The sequence below is a fragment of the Glycine soja genome, chromosome 6 (genome assembly GCF_004193775.1).
Source record: "Glycine soja cultivar W05 chromosome 6, ASM419377v2, whole genome shotgun sequence".
Lineage (NCBI taxonomy): Eukaryota > Viridiplantae > Streptophyta > Magnoliopsida > Fabales > Fabaceae > Glycine > Glycine soja.
In genome coordinates this window covers 25,471,594-25,494,956 of record NC_041007.1, presented here as the reverse complement: position 1 = coordinate 25,494,956, position 23,363 = coordinate 25,471,594, and the positions used below count along the sequence as shown (strand labels likewise).

At 32.2% G+C, this 23,363-nt stretch overlaps 3 protein-coding genes and 1 long non-coding RNA gene across 13 annotated transcripts; 2 read left to right on the top strand and 2 right to left on the bottom strand.

Moving 5' to 3' along the window:
• Positions 1-880: 880 nt before the first annotated feature.
• On the top strand, positions 881-4,540 carry LOC114416737 (transmembrane 9 superfamily member 10-like). The gene is made up of 7 exons (XM_028381724.1): positions 881-1,147; positions 1,834-1,998; positions 2,083-2,192; positions 2,265-2,373; positions 2,452-2,564; positions 2,818-2,968; positions 3,063-4,540. Exons 1-7 carry the CDS (start codon positions 1,019-1,021, stop codon positions 4,218-4,220), a joined length of 1,935 nt encoding a protein of 644 aa, XP_028237525.1. The 5' UTR covers positions 881-1,018; the 3' UTR covers positions 4,221-4,540.
• A 1,517-nt stretch (positions 4,541-6,057) lies between these two features.
• Positions 6,058-11,385, top strand: LOC114416736. 4 transcript variants are annotated; one of them, XR_003667561.1, is made up of 10 exons: positions 6,059-6,424; positions 6,499-7,708; positions 8,050-8,101; positions 8,310-8,385; positions 8,677-8,799; positions 8,915-8,984; positions 9,077-9,209; positions 9,759-9,810; positions 10,364-10,490; positions 10,907-11,385. It is a non-coding gene; the product is annotated as an uncharacterized LOC114416736 (long non-coding RNA). The 4 variants fall into 4 exon arrangements; XR_003667562.1 differs by having other exon boundaries at positions 9,065-9,209; positions 10,375-10,490; XR_003667560.1 differs by having other exon boundaries at positions 6,060-6,424; positions 9,065-9,209.
• Positions 11,386-11,635: 250 nt separating this feature from the next.
• Positions 11,636-23,061, bottom strand: LOC114416734. Of its 7 annotated transcripts, none has more exons than XM_028381716.1 (13): positions 20,918-23,061; positions 20,192-20,251; positions 19,651-19,764; positions 14,856-14,921; positions 14,600-14,741; positions 14,434-14,508; positions 14,029-14,261; positions 13,699-13,917; positions 13,511-13,603; positions 13,329-13,433; positions 12,851-13,144; positions 12,711-12,769; positions 12,208-12,608 (listed from the first exon to the last, which is right to left on the bottom strand). In XM_028381716.1, exons 5-12 carry the CDS (start codon positions 14,733-14,735, stop codon positions 12,713-12,715), a joined length of 1,212 nt encoding a protein of 403 aa, XP_028237517.1. In that variant the 5' UTR covers positions 14,736-14,741; positions 14,856-14,921; positions 19,651-19,764; positions 20,192-20,251; positions 20,918-23,061; the 3' UTR covers positions 12,208-12,608; positions 12,711-12,712. The 7 variants fall into 7 exon arrangements, with proteins under 7 accessions (XP_028237520.1, XP_028237523.1, XP_028237517.1 ...); XM_028381717.1 differs by having other exon boundaries at positions 22,914-23,061; XM_028381719.1 differs by lacking the exons at positions 12,208-12,608; positions 20,918-23,061 and adding an exon at positions 11,636-11,892 and having other exon boundaries at positions 20,192-20,556.
• Positions 14,974-18,778, bottom strand: LOC114416733. The gene is made up of 4 exons (XM_028381715.1): positions 16,562-18,778; positions 16,132-16,470; positions 15,934-16,033; positions 14,974-15,855 (listed from the first exon to the last, which is right to left on the bottom strand). The coding sequence occupies exons 1-4, from the start codon at positions 18,646-18,648 to the stop codon at positions 15,139-15,141; spliced, it is 3,243 nt and encodes a 1,080-aa protein (XP_028237516.1). The 5' UTR covers positions 18,649-18,778; the 3' UTR covers positions 14,974-15,138.
• Positions 23,062-23,363: the final 302 nt, after the last annotated feature.

The following is a 23,363-nucleotide window of genomic DNA, read 5'->3' as shown; positions in this document are numbered from 1 at the left end:
TATACAACTACACAAATCGAACCCACCGTTAAAACTGTGTATACAATCTCCAACGCACATCATCATTCATCAATTTCGTTTTTTTGGCACTACTTGATTAATGCATGGGAGGCATTTTCACTGAAATGACGCATGACTGGCTTAAGTTTTTCTAAAAGCATTAGGAGAAGAAAATATGGAAAAAAATGAAACAAAATTTTCCATATGACCCCTGTATTAGTTAACTATTAGTTAATTTATAGATATTTTCTTATCTTTTATAAAAATTATATGAGAGAACTTTTAGAAACTAATGAAGATATATTTTAACTTATACAAAAATTTATCTCATTTTATTTTTATTTTTTTCTTTAAGTGTTTCTAAAAAGATTATCCAAACAAAAATCTTCCCTATAAAAACTATGGGAGGTAGAGGAATGGAAAATAAAAAAGAAAAAAAGGTATATTCCATACTTAAAAAGAAAACAAACTATATCCTAACAATATAAAATAATTTATATCATCATTGAATTACAATCTATAGGTTTATTATCTTTTTCAATAACTATGTACTTAAAAGTCATAAAATTATAATTTTTAAATGATTGAAAATGCATAAAATTAAATAGTAATAATACATGGTCATTAAACTGATATCTTTCTCTAAAAAAAAATGATATCTAAAATGAGTTAATTGGACTCACCAAACATTTCGTTACATCTATTTCAAATTCGTGGAAAATTTAATTTAATATTATAATGTTAATGGTTAATTCTTAATAAGACAAGAAGACCTAAAGAATAATATGCTGATATTTATGGCTCTAGATACCAGAAATATGTAGTTATTACGTTATGATAGAAAAATGTACCAACCGACACATGATTTTGGTCCAACAACAACTACAATATCATTTATGTAACGAACAAAGAAAGAAAACTTGAAAGAAAAACTAGTGGGAGGAACGAGAGGAAGAAGAAGAGGAGAGAGGGAAGAGAGAAGAGAGAAGTGTTCGTTGATCTACGTTGTTTGGAAACCATGGCAAGAGTTCTTCTCGCACGTAATAACCTGTGTCTGTGGATCCATGTGTATTTTTTGTTACTTGTTCATCTCCATGTTGGAACTAGTTTTTACCTTCCTGGTGTTGCACCGGAGGATTTCCACAAGGTCATTCCCTTTTTCTTTCAAAATGTGGTTGTGTCATTGTTGCATTTTTCATGTCATGTTCATCCTTTCTTTGAATTTCGAGTCAGATCAATAATTTTGTCTTCTTGATTTTCTGGTATGTCCTTCCTTCCATCCTTTCTTTCTTTCTTTGGATTTGTTGGTTTGAGATATAAGATCCTTACTCTGGTTTACAATTTGGGTAATGATTGTAATTATTTTGGTTTGATGCCAAATTCTAATTGGGTTTGTGAAATCCGAGCATTATGATATTCTAGGTATGAAATTCTTGCTAATATGAACTTAACGTGTTCCAGTGGCAATCTTTTATACTTAGATTTACCAAGGGACTAAAGAATCTAAATTTTGCAGTTCATGTGATGGTATTTTGATTAGTGTTAAAGGTGATGAGATAGTGTGTGCATGAATATTTCAACCGCATTTCTGATTTATCACGAAGGAGGGAAATATAGGAATTTAGTCATGTGTTTTTTTTTTCATACCTGGTGGATAAGGCTATCGTTGATGTATTTTCCTTTTCAAAACTGTTTTACACATTTTATTTTCCAAAGTCATGTTGACATAAATGACACTTCCACAATTTATTAATTATTGTTTGATTGATCTAGAATAGCTTTTTTCTTAAATTTACATTAACTGTCTTATCTTATGTTGTTCATTGGTGACAGGGGGATCTGTTGAGGGTGAAAGTGAACAAACTATCTTCCACAAAAACACAGCTTCCTTACTCCTACTATTCACTGCCTTACTGTCATCCAGGTCACATTGTTGACAGTGCTGAGAATCTTGGGGAAGTCCTGAGGGGTGACCGCATAGAAAACTCTCCTTACGTGGTTGGTTAAATTTTTGCATCATTCTTCTTTCTTCCATTTAGTATGTTCAATTACAAAAATACTAAAACAGTTTGATTCTTCAAGTTTAAAATGAGAGAACCCCAGATGTGCAATGTTGTTTGTCGGCTAACTCTCAATGCAAAAACAGCCAAAGAGTTCAAGGAAAAGATAGATGATGAATATCGTGTGAACATGTAAGTCACTTATGTTACAAAGCCCTTTTGACAAAAAATTTAGTATTCTATTCTATCCTTGCATTGTTGCAGGATTTTAGACAATCTTCCTTTGGTTGTTCCACTACGGCGACCAGATCGTGAGTCATCCTTGGTGTATCTGCATGGCTTCCTAGTTGGTCTTAAAGGACAGTATGCAGGAGTAAGTGCCAGCTTAATGACCTTTGTTTCTGTCATTGATTTGCATTTGTTTTGACATCGTATACACAAATGTTGACAGAACAAGGATGAAAAGCATTTTGTCCACAACCACTTAACATTTATAGTTAAGTATCACAGAGATCCCGTGACAGAAATGTCAAGAATTGTAGGATTTGAGGTTAAGCCTTTCAGGTTGTATTATAATTCTTTCCTTCTTGGTTGTATACATAGTTTGGTTTGAGAAAATGTTCTCTCCTATCACTTTGTTTCCTATTTTCTAAAGTTTATACAGGAAAACATAAAAACAAAAACAATACAAAGTTGTTTTCACTTTTCCTCATACAAACTTTTGAAAATAAGAACAAAATGTAGACAGAAAACATTTTCTCAAACCAAACGCCTAGTTGATAATACTTCTAACTTGAAATTATTCCTATGAATTCAGTGTCAAGCATGAATATGATGGTGGATGGGATAATACCACACGCTTAACTACATGTGATCCTCATGCAAAAAAGTTAGTCTCAGGCTCTGAGCCTCCTCAAGAGGTTGAAGACAAGAAGGAGATAATTTTTACCTATGATGTTGAGTTCCAGGTTAGTTTCATTATTCGTGGTAATGGAATAAGGGTGCATCTGAGAATTGGGTTTTGATGTTCATTTATTTTTTAAATCTCCAAACATTTTGTAGGAGAGTAATGTGAAGTGGGCATCTCGCTGGGATTCCTATCTCCTAATGGCTGATGACCAAATTCACTGGTTTTCAATTATTAATTCTTTATTGATTGTACTTTTTCTATCGGGCATGGTGGCTATGATAATGTTGAGGACACTTTACCGTGATATTTCCAAGTACAATCAATTAGAGACTCAGGAGGAAGCTCAGGAAGAGTCAGGGTGGAAACTTGTCCATGGAGATGTTTTCAGGCCTCCTTCAAACTCGGATTTACTCTGTGTATATGTTGGAACTGGTGTTCAGTTTTTTGGGATGATTCTTGTCACCATGATTTTTGCTGCACTTGGATTCCTCTCCCCCTCAAATAGAGGGGGGTTGATGACTGCCATGCTCTTGCTCTGGGTCCTTATGGGACTGTATGGTGGCTACTCTTCGGCACGTCTTTATAAGATGTTAAAGGGAACAGAATGGAAAAGAATTGCTCTCAAGACAGCCTTTATGTTTCCTGCCACTGCCTTTGCAATTTTCTCTGTGTTAAATGCACTAATCTGGGGCCAGAGGTCTTCTGGGGCTGTGCCATTTGGTACAATGTTTGCTCTTGTTTTCTTATGGTTTTGCATCTCAGTTCCACTTGTGTTTCTTGGTGGTCATTTTGGTTATAAAAAGCCAGTGACTGAGGATCCTGTAAAGACCAACAAGATAGCCAGGCAGATCCCAGAGCAGCCTTGGTACATGAACTCACTCTTCTCTATTCTAATAGGAGGCATACTCCCATTTGGTGCTGTCTTCATTGAGCTTTTCTTCATTCTCACATCTATCTGGTTGCATCAATTTTATTATATATTTGGTTTCCTCTTCATTGTGTTCCTCATCCTCATTGTTACTTGTGCTGAGATCACAATAGTTCTCTGCTACTTCCAGTTGTGTAGCGAGGACTACCGTTGGTGGTGGAGGTCTTATCTCACTTCAGGTTCCTCTGCACTCTACCTTTTCCTCTATGCTGCATTTTACTTCTTCACAAAGCTTGAGATCACAAAACCAGTTTCTGGAGTCTTGTATTTTGGGTACATGCTGCTTCTTTCATATGGTTTCTTTGTGGTCACTGGTACCATTGGTTTCTATTCATGCTTCTGGTTCATAAAGCTAATCTACGCGTCAGTGAAAATTGACTGATCCATGGCTTGTCAAGGAAATGGGTGGATTGCTAAATCATTTTAGTATAGGTTGCTTTGATGCTATGATTTTATTCAAATATATTTTTCCAGGTATCATATTTGGTATCCTTGTATTCTTTTCCTCTTGATTCACCTTTTCTAATTGAATATGGTCATTGTTTTGTCTGACATACTCATGAGGACCATTATCTTGCTGTCCTCAATGTCTATCTAGAACATATCAGTCGTAAATGTATACCAATATAGATCATGGAAAACAAAAGCAGTTTTTTCTGTCAGTGAGGACAAATGTGCTATAAATCTTGTTACAACTATGCATTTTAACTTGAGTTTTCTGATACCTTTTTTCATTGAAATGGAGCATGGATTCCTATATGTGTATATATATATATAGTCTTGGGTGAAATCAAATATGAGGCTATGAACGAAGGTGAGTAATGCAAGAGTGGCATCTTGCAGAATTTCGACTCTTGCTTTTACTTTGCTGTAACTAAAGTTCCAAGGAAAACACATTTACCACTGTACTGCTTCGCTTTGGATAATAATCAGCAATGTATCAACACTTATAATGTTCGTCATTAGTGTTACTTCTGCACTAAGCTATCTGTACAGTGGAACAAATGGAAGAAAAACGATAAGTTGATGAATGCAAGCAAATAATAAAATTGCAGCTAAATATTGCAAATTTCAGACCGTACATGATTAAAAATTGGCTTACCGTGATGATCTTCTTAGACGTAGGTTGTTAATTAATACGGAAACGAGAACATTAGTGAACGTCGTGATTAGGAACCAAAAGGAAAAAAAGAAAAGAAAACCATCAAGACCCAACATATAGGAGGCAAGCATCGAGAAAGCCCGTGACGATTGGAGTGACCAAACCAAACAGGGTAGGGAACACGTCAAAAAAGTCATGACAGCTAGGAAGTGGTGATAATTACGATAATGAAAGAAAAGATTCAATGGATGTGACTAAATTTATGTTTGGATTAAAATTGGTAAATATATATATATATATATATATATATATATATATATATATATATATAAAATTATAAATAATTTCTAATAAAAATTTATATATTTTAAATATTCATAAAAAAATAATCATAAAAAATGTTTAGTCGTGCATGACGTGGTTCATACACTTTATATATATATATATATATATATATATATATATATATATATATATATATATATATGATAGACTATGATTTTAAAAGTAGAATTTGTAAAAAAATGAATTAAACATTATGAACTAAAAATAATAAGAATTGTGTGTTACATATCAATCCTGTATCATAAAGTATAATTTTTTTAAAAAAATTATTAATATTCGTGTGCAATATAGTGTGGTTGAAGATCCCATTAACTATTATTATTATTATTAAAATAAAACTTGGGAGAAAATAAAATATTACAGTTAAAAATATTATTAATATTTCATATATATATATATATATATATATATATATAATATTATAATATAAAATTTTATTTTATTTAATTTTGTTATCACTTTCCTTTTTCTATTTCCTTAAAATTAGTTGTTCATCACTTAAGAAATTAAATTTTCAATAAATAATATGTTTTTATGCTTTATTTACATTCTGTAACTTTAGGCCAATTTTTATAGCTAACTATTTATCTATATATCTATATCTATAAATCTATATATTATATATTAAAAGAGAAGGCCAGGAAAATTACTAATGTACCCTTACCTAGAAGCTTGACACGTGTATGCTTCTAGTTGACAAAGTTGGAATTTTGAAAAAAATAAAACAGCAACACCTGTTTCAACAGCGACACGTGAACACAAATCTAAACACACTTGCTTTTTAATACTGGCTTTCACCCTCCCCTAGCTTTTGTTTGTGTTTTTGCTTTGCCCCTTCTCTTTCTTCAGTTCTTCTTCCTTTTCACTCTCCTCTCTCTAAATGCTAAATTGAACCAAAGCTTGCAACTTGGTAAAGACAAAATCACTTGCAAAAATGAGGGGTCCTTTGGGTGCAATAATAGGAAGGTACCCATTAAGTGAGTGTTCGAGGAAACCGACGAAACCAATTGCAGTACACATGAAAACCTTGGAGAATTCTAAAATACAAATAAAAAATCAGAAAAATAAGGATCCACCACTCAGAGATTTGAATTGAAGTGGAAGGGAGGAAGGAGAACTGGGATTCAACGCTTCACGAGGTAACTTTTTTATCCTAAAATCTCATATCTGATATTTTTTCTTCTTTTTTTTTCTTACATTTTTATCTTTTCAGGTTGTAGATCTGGTGGAATTTGCGTAGATTTGGTATGTTCTTAGATGTGGTTTAATGTTGATGACTCAAATGGTTTCCCTGAATTAGGGAAGAATTACAGCTATATAATAATTGCTCGGCTCTTGCTGTATGGAAGAGTGAGTTTTTAATTTCTGAAATTGGAGGCTCTATGCCTTGGATTAGGAGGAGACATCTCTATAGCTTGGAGTTGAAGCTCATGATCATGATCTTACAACCTCCTATTGATTTGATTGAAACAAATATATAATTCTATATTATCTTAGGTTTTTTGGTGTGTTATCATGATGCATGTGTGCCCCAGATGATAAATCCTCTTTTGACATGCCTCTTCCCATTGTCTGCAGGATTATTTTTAGTGCTCATAGTTATGCATTTTCTGATCATGTTCATTAGGACATTTATTGGTTGTAGGTTATGTGTTCGATCAAATGTCAAGATGATATTTTTGGGTATGTTTTCTTATTTCTTATTTTAATTTTAAATTTGTGGCACTTTTAAAATTATTTATTTTTCACATGAGATATATTTTCATTCCAGCATTTTAATAGATTTGTATTTAGAATTGTATATTTATATATGTGTGTGTGTGTGTGTGTGTGTGTGTGTGTGTGTGTGTGTGTGTGTGTGTGTGTGTGTGTGTGTGTGTGTGTGTGTGTGTGTGTGTGTGTGTGTGTGTGTGTGTGTGTGTGTGTTTGGTATGTTTAAAAGGATAGCAGGGAAGATCTCCCCAAATGACACCCGAAAATGCAGAACAATCCAAAGAGGAGAAGAAGAAGGGATCGAATAAAAGTGCAAAAGCATAATCACCGGAAACTATAACCATCAAACCATGTGGCACAACCATGCATAAGATTCTAAAAAACTCACAGCCGAAAATGCAGAACAATCCAAAGAGGAGAAGAAGAAGTGATCGAATAAAAGTGCAAAAGCATAATACCCGGAAACGTGGCACAACAAAGGATTATTATTATTATTATTATTATTATTATTATTATTATTATTATTATTATTATTATTATTATGTAGGCTGCCAAGGCGTAGATCAAACCACAGGAAATGAGGAAGGCAGAGAGGAAGTTCAGAGGGGTGCTGCAAATGGTGCATTTTGGTTCGTTTTTCTTGCGACCCATTTGAGGATTTGGAAAGAAGAAGAATAAGGACACCACCCAGAAAATGGAATCGTGTAATGGTAAGTGAAGATGAAAATATAATAATAAGTGTGGGTGTTGATTGTGTATGTGAGAAATTAAAAAGGGTGGCCACAGTTCTATATTTACTTTTAATATTTTTATCATTTGATTTAAAATGCAAATCCATCAATTATCATTGAAACAAATACACAAAATGAATGTAAATTAAAATATGATCTCTCAAAATCCATGAATTGTTATAAATTAAAATAGAAAAAGAACAAAATATGATAAACAAAAAGCTTCTATTATTATTATTATTATTATTATTATTATTATTATTATTATTATTATTATTATTATTATTATTATTATTATTATTATTATGTGTACTATGCAGAGTATCATCTCAGGTAGCTCAAGGCAAAAATAACAAATACGAGTTAAATGTGGTAAGTTGAATTTTGATGTTTCAATTGTGAAATTTGTGTTATTGTTGTTGCTACAGAGAGACGCTTCTTTTTCTTTTTCTTTTTTGCAAGTTTTTTGTGTGCCTTATTTTTTGTTCTCTGTTTTTTTTTTCCTGGATGCGCGAACATATCCTTTGCTTGTGTTGATTTTTTTTGTATTTTTCTTTTTTGGTTTGAATATTTTCTAAAGGTCATGGTAAGCAGGGTGCCTGGCATGGAACTCATATTTCTGATATTGTTCAGAGTTTTACGGGACAGTCTATGAGGTAAGCTATAATTTTTATACATTTTACTCAGTGCTTTCAAGTTTTCCTTTCATTTGACTGATTTCTTCAGCGGCACATAGGGTTTTGTTACATGCATGCTTACTGTGTTTTAGAACAAAAGTTGTTTAATTTTTGTCAGCTGGAATATTGTTTCATTTCCTGCATGTTGGTTGCTTATGGAAGCTTTTCTATGGTGTTGTTTATTTTCACAATAAAGGTGTCATTTTTATTTTCATGTATGTTGCCGCCTTGCTCGATTTTGATTGTATTTATATTTTGTTTAATTTAAAGGGATTTATGAGGCCTTTGAATTGAGAGATGGGGCAGTTTCTTGCCATTCATGACGTTTCTTATCTCAACTGGAGCAGTTTACCACAAGGCTTTATTTTCGGGTCAACATCCTCAGCATATCAGGTACATTATATCATATTAATTTCTCAATCAATTTTAACAATCTTCCAATTTTGTTTATTGCTGTCAATTACCATTTATGTATTCAGAATCTAAGATACATAATTTTGCTATGTAGTATGAAGGTGTTGCAAGGGAAGGTGAAAAAAGACCAAGTATATGGGATACTTTCGCTCATAAATACCCAGGTATATGTATATCTCTCCTCCAATAGTACTTTTTAATATTTTTTACTTTGGTTTTCAAATAAGAGTAAATATTATCATAGAGTGTAACTCAGTTGACAACAAAGAGTGAACTTGGGGGAGGGGGAGGACCGGAGTTTGATTTTCGCATAATACACATTCATGGAGAAGAAGAGAGAATGTGTACTAGTCCCCATAGGAACTCAACTAAAGAGCAAATTTGAGAAGGTAAACTAACAACTGTCTTGGCCCTAGCAATTTCCTTGAAATGTTAAGTGAAAGAAAGAGGAATATATTAAACATTGCTTCTTTTTTGAGATGCATAATTGCTTTTGTTAGATCCAGAACAAGCCATATATGATATGATTCTTTTTTGAGACACATAAATCAAACTGCAAGTGATTTTAATAATTGTAGATGTTTCATTTTGAATCAAACTGTAAGTTTTCAATCATTTTGAAGTTTAATTTGAGCCCCCACTTATTAGATGCCCCATGAGTTGATAAGTCCAACTGCAAGTGATTTAAATAATTCAAATTGTGTTGTGAGTTTTCAATTGTTTTGAAATTTCATTGAATTGAACTGCTGCCTGCTTATTTTCAAAAAGTAGAAATTTATTATTATTATTATTATTATTATTATTATTATTATTATTATTATTATTATTATTATTATTATTATGTAGGCTCAAACTGAATGTCATTTTTTATGTTGTGATTATTATTATTATTATTATTATTATTATTAAAATTATTATTATTATTATTATTTGTGCAGAGTATCATCTCAGGTAACTCAAGGCAAAAATAGCAAATACGAGTTAAATGAGGTAAGTTGAATTTTGATGTTTCAATTGTGAAATTCGTGTTATTGTTGTTGTTGCACAGAGACGTTTATTTTTCTTTTTCTTTTTTGCAAGTTTTTTGTGTGCCTTATTTTTTGTTCTCTGTTTTTCTTTTCCTGGATGCGCAAACATATCCTTTGCTTGTGTTGATTTTTTTGTATTTTTCTTTTTTGGTTTGAATATTTTCTGAAGATCATGGTAAGCAGGGTGGCAGGCATGAAACTCATATTTATGATATTGTTCATCCTGAAACTCATTTTTATGATATTGTTTAGAGTTTTACGAGATAGTCTATGAGGTAAGCTATAATTTTTATGCATTTTACTCAGTGCTTTCAAGTTTTCCTTTCATTTGACTGCTTTTTAAACCCGCAATGAATCTTTGTGTCCTAAAATTTAATGATACTTGAACTTTTCTAATAAAAGGATCAAAGAGTACAGAAGCCACATGTAATTTCTATTTGGTGAAAGACCATAATTTATTTTCATGTAAAATTATTGACTGCTATTAGTAATTAAATTGACAAAATATTTAAAAGTGTGTATGCAGGCATCTCAAAAGGGTTTAATAGGGATTACCTTGAATTCTGACTGGTATGTGCTGGTTTCTAAAGAGAAATGTTATCGAGACGCTGCATGTAGGGGCCTTGACTTCATGTTTGGATGGTAAGTTTATACTCAACATTCATAGCTTGAAGGGAAGGAAAATTGACAGAGACAATATTTATTTTTGCAAATAAGATCATGTAGTGACTGATGCTATACTACATTTAGTAAGAAAAATAAGGGTCAACATTATTGATCGCTATTAGTTAACGATGCCACTTAGATTGATGTGTTAGTACCTTTTCTTATCTGTGGGGTGATTTGTGTTTACTCAAAGTATATGTCATCTCATAAACCTGTGTAAAATTGAAGGTAGATTACATATGAATTCATATTGACTCCACTTGAGTTTAAAATAAACATTCTTAAGTCTAACCAACTGGATTCAATTGTAGTGATGTGTAATTTGTGCTGTTAGGAAATTAGAAAAGAGTGTTTCAGTACTTCTTATGGATTGCATTTGCATTTCTGGTTAGGTATATGGGCCCACTCATAAAAGGTGAGTATTCAAAAACCATGCGATCTATGTTGGGAAACCGGCTACCAGAGTTCTCCAAAGAAGAAGCCAGGCAACTTAAAGGATCATTACTGCAACACAATATCACTACAAGGAAAATGACTTATACCTACAGTCAAAATCTGTCACTAGAAGTCCAAAATCCGTAGGTAGATGTATAAAGGACTTTGTCATACAGACGTTTTTTGCGTCAACTTTGAGGGGGTATACAGTGACAACTAATAGTCTGTCACTATAGGCTTTACCTACGGATATATTTTTACCTACAGTCAAATTTAACTATCACTATAGGTAACACCTACTATTTTAAATGTGTAGGTAAAAGATATTAATGTATACCTATAATCTCTAACTGTAGGTAAAAGTCAATTTACTTGTACCTATGGTCTTCTGTAGGTAAATGTCATATAATAATAAAACTAGTTCCTAATTACATTATTTTTTTATTATAATTTTTAATTAAATATACATGAGCTTAATTAAATTTGAAAAGTTACAACAACTTGCTACATACAATTAAATTTTTGTTAGCCTAATTTGTGATTGTTGTAACTAGATTGTGAGCTTTGAATGGAAGAAATCCAAACATATCTTTAGTGGTTGACCTCAGAATTTATTTGCTCTCAATTTGAAATTCAAATTAAATGTATATGCTGTGTGCTAATCACGTGGAGTTATGACTAATGACTAACATATTAACATCACTTTTGCCTAGAAAAAGGTTACAGTGGCAAGATTTAAGAACAAAAAAGGGAATGTTTTTAGAACATGGTTCTTCTATATGTAATATCATGGAACAAAAAAAGAGCCCAGTAGTATTAAAATGTTGCATGTGCAGCAATTAATTTGGAATCTTGTTTTAACTAGCTGTTTCTTCCATCATAAGCTTGGCATGCTCCTACCTTTTTCTCTCAGAAGCAACAAATTATAGCAACTCCATGAAGCCTGTTTCACAGCAAGAAAGATATTTGTTCTTAGCTTTTAGTTTTACTAGATATGGCATACTTCAAAGGGCTACATGACAACTATAATTAAGATGACCCTAAAGCCAAATTGATTGTGTTTTCTGTTGAAAGTTCAAAAAGATTACTTTATCTAGCATACTTCTGCACAACTAATTAATTACATCAACTTATAATTAATTAGAAATTGTTGAAGGGTTACATTTTATGAAGTTGATATGCAGATGAGAATAATTAAAACCTAGGAAGGACATGGAATGGTCATACAAAATGAGTATGCAACAATAATAGCCAAACATTCACATGAAAATAAGGTTGCTTTTCTGCTTCACATTTTTCCCACCCTCATTCCAATTGTAAAATACTCTTGCTTTAGCATAGGTCTTTCAAGTATGTATTTAACAAGTATATATCACCCAATAACATATACAAGAAAACAAACCTCAAAAAAGAAAAATGGGACGTGTAAATTTAACAATATATTATCACAAGCTGGTCCAGTTAATCAATAATTCATTTAGGTGATCCCATCCAGAAAAGATCAATTAGATGACCCAATTATATATTTATAGTGGGGACACAAACAGAATAATCATGTGGTTGATGCTGCCATCATCTTTTCCTTGACCGTGAGAGCCTAAAGAAGGGTCCAATTGCACGAGGGCTTTCCAAATCATCATTCAAGTAAAAGGAACAAGACTGAAGCATAAATTATAACATTCAATTGCTATTAAAATAACATAATGATGATATATTCTATATATATATATAGTTAAAATATAGTACTATATTTCAACTCACCTCTAGCTAAGATTGTTTGTAGTTTGATGATCTTTACCGGTAGAATCATTTGTAGGTACCTAAATTAAAAGAACGTTTTTTCTTTGTAAAGTATCATATCATAGTTAAATCGTTGAATAAGTAGAATTATAAATTCATACCTCTTGATCTATAGCTTCTAAGACTTGATTAATTTGTGGATCTTCTGCAAATCGTACTTTAAGCACAGCTACAAGGTTTCCAAGCAAATTCTCCAACTTTTGAATTCTATTGTTTGTATAAGAGTTTTGAGATGAACTTGCTTGATGTGGAAGCTTGCCAAGACAACGCACACGTCCTCTTTTTTCAGGTCCTTTGACTTTTGAATATATATCATTTGTCCAATCAGTAGAATCTTGCGTGCTTTGTAAATTTTGCGAACTCTCTGCTTCAACCATTTTCTTTTTTAGTTCATCCTACATAAATACACCTTATAAATACACCTTATAAATTATTATCATACATCAATATCCTGAATACTTCAATATCACTAAACAAAACTCATCTCCACATTAGTTACTCCCCCTCACCCCATAACCTTCTATTAGAAAATTGAGCAAAACAAAGAAAAAGTATTGAAATAAAAATTAAAATTCTTACAATTACAATAGCAGCCTTTTCAGTAACAATGCTTCCATCTTTTCGAGTTCGAGTGTCAATATAAATTTCTGCCCTAGAAGGTTGCACTCCCTTAGCCTTTGTAGTCTAACATTAGTTAAAAAGATCAATCATCCTATTTGTATTAAGCAATTTAAAAATAAAAAAATATAAAAAAGGCAAACCATCTCATGAATCCGTCTTGGAAGATTATTGGTTCCCATGCAATGCAAGTCCTCATATTTTGAGCGGCTCCTTTTGTTGATTTTGCTTATTTTCTATAACCAACAAATATAAAATGTCAATAATAAAAATAAACATATAATATATAATTGTTATGTTAGCAAAAGGTTGGTGACATTGTCATGTATACCTGCCCTTTCTCAGAACACCAATAATGTACTAAATCACGATATTGAGAAGGATCAACCCTTGGATCTGGGATGTGAGCAATCATTTCCTCCTTAGTTTTGCTCTCATCATATCCTTTTGATTTCAGTTCATATTTAAATTGCCTCCATTTCAGACTCATGTCATCAATCAATATTTTCTTTGTTTGTTCAGTTAATTCAGGAACAAATCGAAACTTACTCTATTATGAGTATCATTAACAAACAAAAAAGATCATTTTGTTAGACATTAGAAGACATAAAATTTTACAAGAAGCAAGATGAAACAACACTTATAAAGTTTTATACCAGACCTGAATTAATTCAACCATGTCAGTAATATAGTCCTTAGGCATGTCTTTCCAGCTAAGAAAATTGATAGGAGCACATTGGTGTCTCCTTACCAAGCTCCCAATTGCATTCAGTAGAGTTTTCCCTTCCCAACCCATAGGATTGCCCCAATGATCTACTTCAAAAAGTATGAATTCTCCATCTGGCAAGTTCCACACATCTAGCATATGTGTATAACCTCTGGTTCTCTTTTTATCTAAATCATTCATGGATATGACATTTATCAAACACACACACACACAGATTTGAACTATATGGAAAAAAGAAACTCACTAGTAAATTTAATCTTATCATATTCTAAAAGATATTCAACTCAAACAGAATTGTACATATAATTCTAAGCCAAAAAAGCATATGTGTATAAATACCTTTAGTTGAACTTTCATTTGCACTTTCAAGAGAAGTATGAGACTGAACATGACTATCTTCTTGTATGTGTTGTTCTGTTTGTGATTGTTGATTTAGTTAATAAACAATTGTGTTATAAATAATTTAATATAAAATAAAGAAATTAAGTTAATAAAATCTTTATACCTCCTTCAAATTGTGCATTTTCTTCAAGTATAGAGTTGTTATTTTGGTTCACTTCAGTAGAGCTTTCAATTGATTGCTCTTTTGCTTGTGATTGACCATCATTTTGAATGATATTCAACTTTCTGCGCTTTCCCATAGTATGCTGAATAAATCAATCCAAAAAATAAAATAAAATAAAAATTAGATATAACTACATTATTGACTATGATTTTTTTAAACACCATGCCAAAAAATAAAAGAAGAATAAAGTAATTACCTAAAAGGCAAATTTAGATTGCTTGTAAGCTATTTTTTCACCAATCTCCAATCACAAAGAATCAAACTATTGAGGAAACAACGAAACAAATTTTGATAAAAAACGGATAACATCATTATATTGTGAGTGATTTTTATACATAACAAAAAATAAACACAAGAGTAATGAATAATAAGAACAAAAAACTAAAGAAAGGAATAAGAGTATATAAATGTGACAAAATGTTCAATACATGTATACTCAAACTATAACCAAATGTTCAAATAGAACAAATAAAAACAAATCAAAAGAAGTCTGCATCGCTCTCATCATCATCTATATAATTATCATCCTTGTCATGTGGTAAAATGTTCTCCATAGGTATTGTAACTTCAATGATATCATCACTATCATCGGCTTCTGGTCTGATCAAATCATTATGATTTATCTCTTGTAAGACTTGTTCATTCCCTTGATCCGTGTCATTGGATTTCTCATCACCCATATCATATACATCTCTGATTTTAGCATGCACAACAACAAGCCAACCATTTTGTGTTTTATTCTCCACATAGAATACTTTCTTAGCTTGAGATGCAAAAACAAATGGATCGTCACATATATCATTCCCTGTATGTTGCAAATAATTGAAATTCACTAATGTCATACCGAAGTTATCAATTTTGCAACCCCTGTTTATATCAACCCAATCACACTTGAAAAGTATAGCCTTATATTTTCCAGAATAATCCAATTGAATTATATCTGTTAGTGCACCATAGTAGTGGATTTCTCCCTCCTTTGGGTTTTTATCTCTTGAACTGGCATAACTTAATGTCTTAACAGTTACAACAATGCCACTGTTTTGAGTCTTCAAGCACCTTTCACGTGTCTTTGTATGAAATCTAACTCCATTAACAATGTACCCACTATATCTTCTCACTATTTCTAGTGGACCACGAGCTAACCACTTGATATCATTTGCCACTAGAGTGCTGTCTTGCTCTTCCAATCGAGCAACCTACCACAATTTTATTTCAAATGGTTAAAATTTTAAATGAATTCAAAATTTAATATTATTGATTCTTCCTAAACTTACTCTTTCACGGAACCAATCTGGAAATTCTTTACTATGAATTTTGTCAACTTCATATGGAGATAATCGACGATTTTGTCTCTTGATAAGATCAGTATGGGCTCTATGTAAAAAAGGTTAGAAAAAGTAAGCATTATCATTGATAGAAAGATATTATACAAATATTCAATAAATAAATGAACATGAAAAAAATTGTATTACTTTCGAAAGTGGTCAACATTGTTGCTATTGAAAAGCACATATCTATGTGCTTGAACCAATGCTTTCTTATCAAGAGAAATCCGAGAAGCTCTTTTTCTCTTCTTCACATTGAATCCAACTTGCTTCTTTCTCCCCAATGGTCTACCTCTAGGATTTAAAACACTTACATTTTCCACAAAACATGAGTCATCATTTCGAGCAAATTGATTAAAATGAGTCTCCACCCTAGATAGATATCTTGAACAAAATATCAAGCATTCATGAGCTAAATATCCTTCTACAATAGATCCTTCTGGATGTGCTCGATTACGAACAAATGACTTTAGAGTCAAAAGGAACCTAAAAAGAAAATTTTAGGTTACAAATTAAGATAATATCATTTTACTTTATAACTCTAGAATGTTTTAAAATGATTAAAAAGTATTCATACCTTTCAATAGGATACATCCATCGGTAATGTACAGGTCCTCCAACTCTTGCTTCATGTGCCAAATGGATTACCAAATGTACCATTACGATGAAAAAAGATGGAGGAAAAATCTGTTCTAATTGGCATAATGTTAGAGCTACTTGATGCTCTAGGTGCTCTAAATTACTCTCATTAAGCACCTTGCCACACAACTCCTTGAAGAAACAACAAAGATCGGATATAGCTAAACTCACTTTGTCTGGCAAACAACCTTTCATAGCTATAGGAAGAAACTCTTGCATTAAAAGATGACAATCATAACTTTTGAGACCGGATATTTTGTGTTCCTTCACTTGCACACATCTTGAAATATTAGACAAATATTCATCAGGAGCTTTTATTGTTTTGAGAACTTCCAAAAATGTTTCTTTCTCTTTTGAAGTCATTTGGTAACAAGCTCTAGGAAAATATTGTTTGCCTTTACTTGGGTGCATCTTTGGATGTAATTGGCTTCTAATATTCATATCAACAAGATCATAGCGTGCCTTATCATTGTCCTTTGACTTACCTTCTAATTGTAACAACATCCCAATAATGTTATCACACACATTCTTTTCTATGTGCATAACATCAAGATTATGACGGAGCACACTATGTTGCCAATAAGGCAATGTGAACAAAATACTTCTCTTTTTCCATGGTGACCAATCCCCAACTCCATGATATTCCATCTGTCTCAAAGAAAAAGCTCCACTAGGTAGATCAGGTGGAGCTCTAAACTCCTGAGTTCCATCAAAATCTCTTTTATTGTATATCCACTTATGATCGGGCTCTAACCAACGACGATGACACATATAGCAAAACTTTCTACCATAACGCAACCACTTTGAGCCAATCTCAAAACCACAACATGGACAAGCATATTGGCCTCTAGTGCTCCAACCAGACAAATTTGCATAAGCAGGAAAATCATTAATAGTCCACATAATTGCAGCACGCATTTGGAATGACTCTTTTTTACATGCATCAAACGTTTTTACCCCAATTTCCCATAATTCCTTTAATTCTTCCACAAGAGGCTGCATATAAACATCAAGGTTCATACCTGGACCTTTTGGACCAGGAATAAGCAATGAAAGTATAAAATTAGGTTGCTTCATACACATCCATGGAGGAAGATTGTACAGAATCAAGATAACAGGCCAAGTGCTATGGGAAATTGCCATAGTTTTGAAAGGATTAAAGCCATCAGTAGCCAAACCTAGTCGAACATTACGAGCGTCACAAGCAAAATCAGGATACTGACAATCAAAATTCTTCCAAGCAAATGAATCAGCTGGATGCCTCAGGAGTCCATCTTTAGTTCGACCAACCTCATGCCATATCATAGAACAAGCTGTTTTTGGTGATACAAAAAGTCTTTGCAATCTAGGTATAAGAGGGAACCAACGAAGAATCTTTGCAGGTATCTTTTTTCTACATTCAACATCATCAGAGTTATATTTCCATCTTGACAAATTGCATTTAGGGCAAATTTCAGCATCAGCCAAATCCTTCCTATACAATATGCATTCATTGGGACAAACATGAATTTTTTCATAAGATAGACCCAACCCTGAAATAATCTTCTTTGTATCATAAAATGATTTGGGCAAAGTATTTTCCTCTGGTAATGCATCACTTAACAGCTCTAACAACATCGAAAAACTTTTATCAGTCCACCCATTTAGACACTTTAAGTGATACAAATGTACAAGGAATGACAATTTTGTAAACTTCTTACAACCTTTATAAAGACTTTGCTCTGCCTCTCTTAACATCTGATATAACTTTTCTGAATTATTATTGTCTTCAGATTGTTGAACACTAGGTCCATTCATAAATTCTCTAGAATCTCCATCCTCCATATTTATATCTGTGTCATTACTCTCATTAGTTGCATGCATTGTGAATGCATCATGAACCAATGTATCCATGTCATGATCAAACTCCCCTTCCACTTGGGATGTATCTAAAGAACTAGATGGGCCAACTTGTTCACCATGAAAGATCCAAGTAACATATCCTTTTAGAAATCCATTACTAATAATGTGCTCATAAACATTCATCCGAGAGCGCCACTTGCAATTGACACATTTGGTACAAGGGCATAAAATTTTTCCATCCTTTGACGATTTCGCAAATGCAAAATCTAGAAAGTTTAAAACTCCTCTAATATACTTCTCTTTATTAAGAGAATTGTAGTCTATCCAACTTTTATCCATTTGATAAAATAACTGAAAAAGTAGAATAAAATAGACATAATAAATTAGTGCTTAATATAACTAAAATATCCAGGTATAAGTCAATCACAACCGTGTTAGCAACTATAAAATTAATAATGTTAGCAGTGAAAAGGACAAATTATTTTAATTGCCTAGCTGGAAACAAAATATGAAAAATAAAACACAAGAATACAAGCATAGCATATATATGTTAACAAGATTAATTTAATGACAATTAAAAAAATCTAACATGATGACAAGTAATTTTGAAGAACCAAATTGAGAGTACTAATTCTGCATTAATGAACCAAAACAATAACTTTGACTCTTGTGAGAATTTTAACTAATAACTAAATGTCTAATGCACTGGAAGCCTACAACCACCAATATATTAGCAGTTGAATCATTGATTCGGTTAAAATAAAAAAATTGCATTGATCATTGATTCGGTTAGCATATTGGCGCTTAACAAGCTACTGGTCAATCAATAAATTAATAGTATATTCTTTCCTTAATGATTACTTCATTTGATCTCATAAGAAAAAATCACATGTTTATTTATTTTTACGATAAATCACATGTTTGTTGAGATTATGTTTTCGGTGATCCTTTTTTATTATTAACTAATTTATTTTATTTAATGACATTATCACCTAAATATTTTCATTTAATTGAGATTGTGTTTTCAATGATTTTTTTTTAAATTTTTAATATCAAATTCTAATGAAAGATAAATTATCTTAAAATTATCTTTTGTTCTCACGAATAAAAAAAACTAACAAATAATAATAGATAATCTTCTAAATTTTTTTATTTAGATGGAAAGACCATAATTTTGAAAAGTACCTGAAATATGATGAGCCCAATGAGGACTGACTGTGTATCAAACCCAAAGCTTCGATACAGATCAACTGAATTTTGCACTAGTGTATATCCTCCAAATTGTAGAAGTGTAAGAATCTACAACAATATATCAAAGCATTACAAATAATCTCATAGTCAAATATTGCAATGCCTTTTTCCGTTAAACAGCAGAAGGAAAGACACTTGCAGTCTATATTAATCATGTTATTGAAGCTTGGGAAGTATAGTGAATTAGTGATTAGGACTTAGGAGAATGGCTTCAACTAGAATTACAACTTTATTGGTAGAGCATATATATGTATCTTGGCATAGACAGCAACATCTGGCACTATCCATCTTTAGCTATCAATAAGAAATAATTTATGCACTAAGCTATGGGCCAATTATAAGATTCTTTCATGGTATATACAAAGTTTTTATCAACTTTCTTTAAATTCTTAACCTTCTCTCATATCTTTAGTTCAAATTAAATAGGAATGTAGGAATGTAGGAATGGCCAAAATTTCATTTGGATCCAACTTACCAGGTCAACAACTTTGACAGCTGCTTTATCATATCTTGCCTTGATCTCCTCTGCCAATGCCTGTAATTAAAAATATATTAAAAAATCACATCTAACAATCACATACTTCTAACAAGCCAAAAAACAACAAAATAAGACACACCTACTAATCAAGTATACATTTCGATCAAACTTAATATCATTATGTTCCGGTTGTGTGATTATAATTAAGTACCCAAAACTAGATGGAAAATTAGGTAGGCAGGCTACCTCAATCCACAAAAAAAATGTGCTATATCTTTTCTTCCTTAATTTCTTTATTAAAATCATAAATATCCTCTACTTGTTTGAGTAAAAACATTTATGTGATAATTTATTTTTACTAATATCTTGATTGTGTGATATGATGGACAAATAATTATATTTTTTAAATACGTGGTCAAAAGTTTATTCTCATAAATAAATCTTCCTATTTTATAAGATTAATCTCTGTATGTCTGAAACATAATTAAAAGGAAGAAACATATACAAGAAATTAAAAGACAAAAGTCACCTTCCAATTGAATTTCAAAGAATGACCAAATGTGTCTGTTACAATCACACTAATAATTTGGTTTTGAAAGAAGTGTTGAAGATAAAACCACTGCAGAAGCATGTTTATATAATTGAAGCTGGGTAAGACGTACACGTATATAAAAAAATGCACGTAATTAAAAGTTCCAAACATGCGATATTAAGTTCTATCACCTTTTAAGCTTGTCTCACTCCAGTTAACAGCTGGAATGAATCTTCTCTAACAGCTGGAGACATCAATTTAACAGTTTCCCATATAACTTATTAATAAAGAATTGTTATAACAAACTCAAATAACGTGATTGGTAAAAAGTTGAAAAACCAATTAAACATAAAAGTTTCCAGTTTATGCGATAATTGAGAATCCAATTCCATGTTAGAAAGTCTGAGATTATTTAAAATAAAGACACAGAAATAAAATCAAGAAGCAATAAGATTAAAAAGGAAGAGAATCTTAGCCACAGTCTTCCAAGCATGTTAGGTAAAATTGTCACCAAACTAAACCATAAGATGCTTTCATTGTAAAAGTTAGTAACTGAGAACCGAAAATTCACAGAGAAAATACCCTGCCCACTTTTTTATTTTTTTTTACTATGAACCCAATAGCAGCAGCAAAAGTGCTAGCTGTCAATTTGTTTCTCCTAAGTGCTTGCCAGTTTTTAAACCAGTGTTGAAGGCAGCTTGCTTGAAGGACTGAATAAGTTTCAACAGATGTGTATTTTAACATACCACCAAGTGAGCCCAATTTTCTAGAGGGGTTATTTGAAGCTATTGGTCTTAGGTTCTCTAATAACCAGCTCAACGGCATTAATACTAAAGTTTCTCTTATTACTTAGACATGCAACAAGTGCATCCACATAACAGCTACTTTGGTGCCAGAAACATTGCAACCAAACAAGAGAGAATGAAGAAGCAATTTCACCATTGTTAAAGAAGTGATAAATTGTCACTTGAACTGTATATATAAGCTAGGCACCAACTGAATAGGAAAATGGCATTTAAAAGACAACAGCGTAGGTAATCGTGGCAATGGTGAGTTTTCTATGAACATTGAACATGTATATGGTTTCATTCCATGTAAGCGAAGAACTAGTTGTAGAAAGCTCGATCTTTGAAATTCTAAAAATCAAAACAGCTTTCTACATTACAGTTCAGAGGAATTCTATAGTTTGTGATGGTTGTGGCATTTCATCAAACATAACGACACAAAGATTCACAAACCCACAGAAACAGAACAGACCTAATGTGAAGTTAGAGGTAGAAGAACATGGAAGCCGTGTTGATGAGAGAAAGAAAGAGGTGCAAGATGGCTTTTACCAAGAGTGACGAAGTTGATGATGGATATGGTGTCCTGAAAGAGTCATGGAGTTGATGGACAGAGAGAAAGAGAGAGAGTGAGGACTGGAGAAACATCCAAGTGTTAACAACAGTTAGATAGATGAAGTGCATGTCTGGATCAGAGTCCAGAACGTGAGTAATTGGACTAAATCACCTTGGATTGCTTTATTTTCTTAATTTCAAAACTACATGGATTTCATTCTCACCTTAAGTTAACTATATATAAGCAATCATGTAATCTAACTTTGACATAATAATAAACTAATAATAGGTCTGTACAAAGCCGAATCCCAATATTCAACTTCATAGAGATCTAACAGAGTACAAAGTAAGATTCTCACAAAATAATAATTAATTCAATCATACAGAGTGTAGTCTATATGGGAAACTTGGACCAATAGAAACAATGTGAATTGAATAGGTTTTCAAAAAAGCCATGAACAGAGGTTCAGGCAACTAACATATCTCCTACAACACAGTTTAGTGACTTAAATCCCCAACTGAATTCAAATTAACTTAGGGGCTTAGGGCAAATGATTCAACCCCATTCCCTTAGAAACAATCTTTTCCAATTAAAATGCTTTAAATTCTATCAAATTTTAAGTACATACAACGATGCGAAATTGTTGAACAGAACAAATACTAAGTAACATTGCAATCCAAGGCCAAGTTTCCAATCCCTTTTTTTTTTCCTTCCTAACCTAAAGTCACATACAAGTCCCTTAGCTCAACGCTTCGAAGAAAGCCGAGAATGGAGTTCTGAAGAAACCGGGGAAAGAGTGAGTTTTAGGTTAAAGAAAAATAAAAAAGAGTGTGAGAAAGAAAAACGTACAATAGTAGTAACCTCTGAATGGAAAGAGAGTTACAGATTAAAGCATTAACACGGGGCCGTGGAGGATGAGAGCTCGAAGAGAGAGGAAGAGAGAAGATGAGAGCTCGAAGAGAGAGGAAGAGAGAGGATGAGAGCTCGAAGAGTGATCTTTACGCGTGAACAAATATTAAAGCTCATGCCTCTTGTTTTTTCTGTAAAAGATTATTTGTCATTTTCTCACTGGAATTTAAAAATCTCTCGTCGCGTAATCTCTTTTAAGAAACCAATCAGGCTTTTTATCCCTATTTTTGTTTCTTGGCTGTTACTTCTTGAAATCAAAATGTTATCTAGCATAATTGACATTAATTTTGGTTAGTTATAGAAACACATTATGAAAGAGAAGCCAACGCGTAATGGAAAACCAAAGTATCTCAGTAGCGGGACAAAAGTGGAATTCATGTTGAAATCCAT

Bases quoted from the DNA above. Each gene is read 5' to 3' on its own strand.
- LOC114416733 (XM_028381715.1), bottom strand. From the start codon at position 18,648: ATGAATGTTTATGAGCACATTATTAGTAATGGATTTCTAAAAGGATAT. The intron at 16,471-16,561 runs GTATGAATACTT...TTTTCTTTTTAG, and splicing joins TGGATGTATCCTATTGAAAG to GTTCCTTTTGACTCTAAAGT. The intron at 15,856-15,933 runs GTAAGTTTAGGA...AAATTGTGGTAG, and splicing joins CAGATTGGTTCCGTGAAAGA to GTTGCTCGATTGGAAGAGCA.
- LOC114416734 (XM_028381716.1), bottom strand. From the start codon at position 14,735: ATGGGAAAGCGCAGAAAGTTGAATATCATTCAAAATGATGGTCAATCA. The intron at 13,918-14,028 runs GTCTGGTATAAA...TACTCATAATAG, and splicing joins ACATGGTTGAATTAATTCAG to AGTAAGTTTCGATTTGTTCC. The intron at 13,604-13,698 runs GTATACATGACA...TGTTGGTTATAG, and splicing joins GGTGTTCTGAGAAAGGGCAG to AAAATAAGCAAAATCAACAA.
- LOC114416737 (XM_028381724.1), top strand. From the start codon at position 1,019: ATGGCAAGAGTTCTTCTCGCACGTAATAACCTGTGTCTGTGGATCCAT. The intron at 1,148-1,833 runs GTCATTCCCTTT...CATTGGTGACAG, and splicing joins CACCGGAGGATTTCCACAAG to GGGGATCTGTTGAGGGTGAA. The intron at 2,193-2,264 runs GTAAGTCACTTA...GCATTGTTGCAG, and splicing joins GATGAATATCGTGTGAACAT to GATTTTAGACAATCTTCCTT.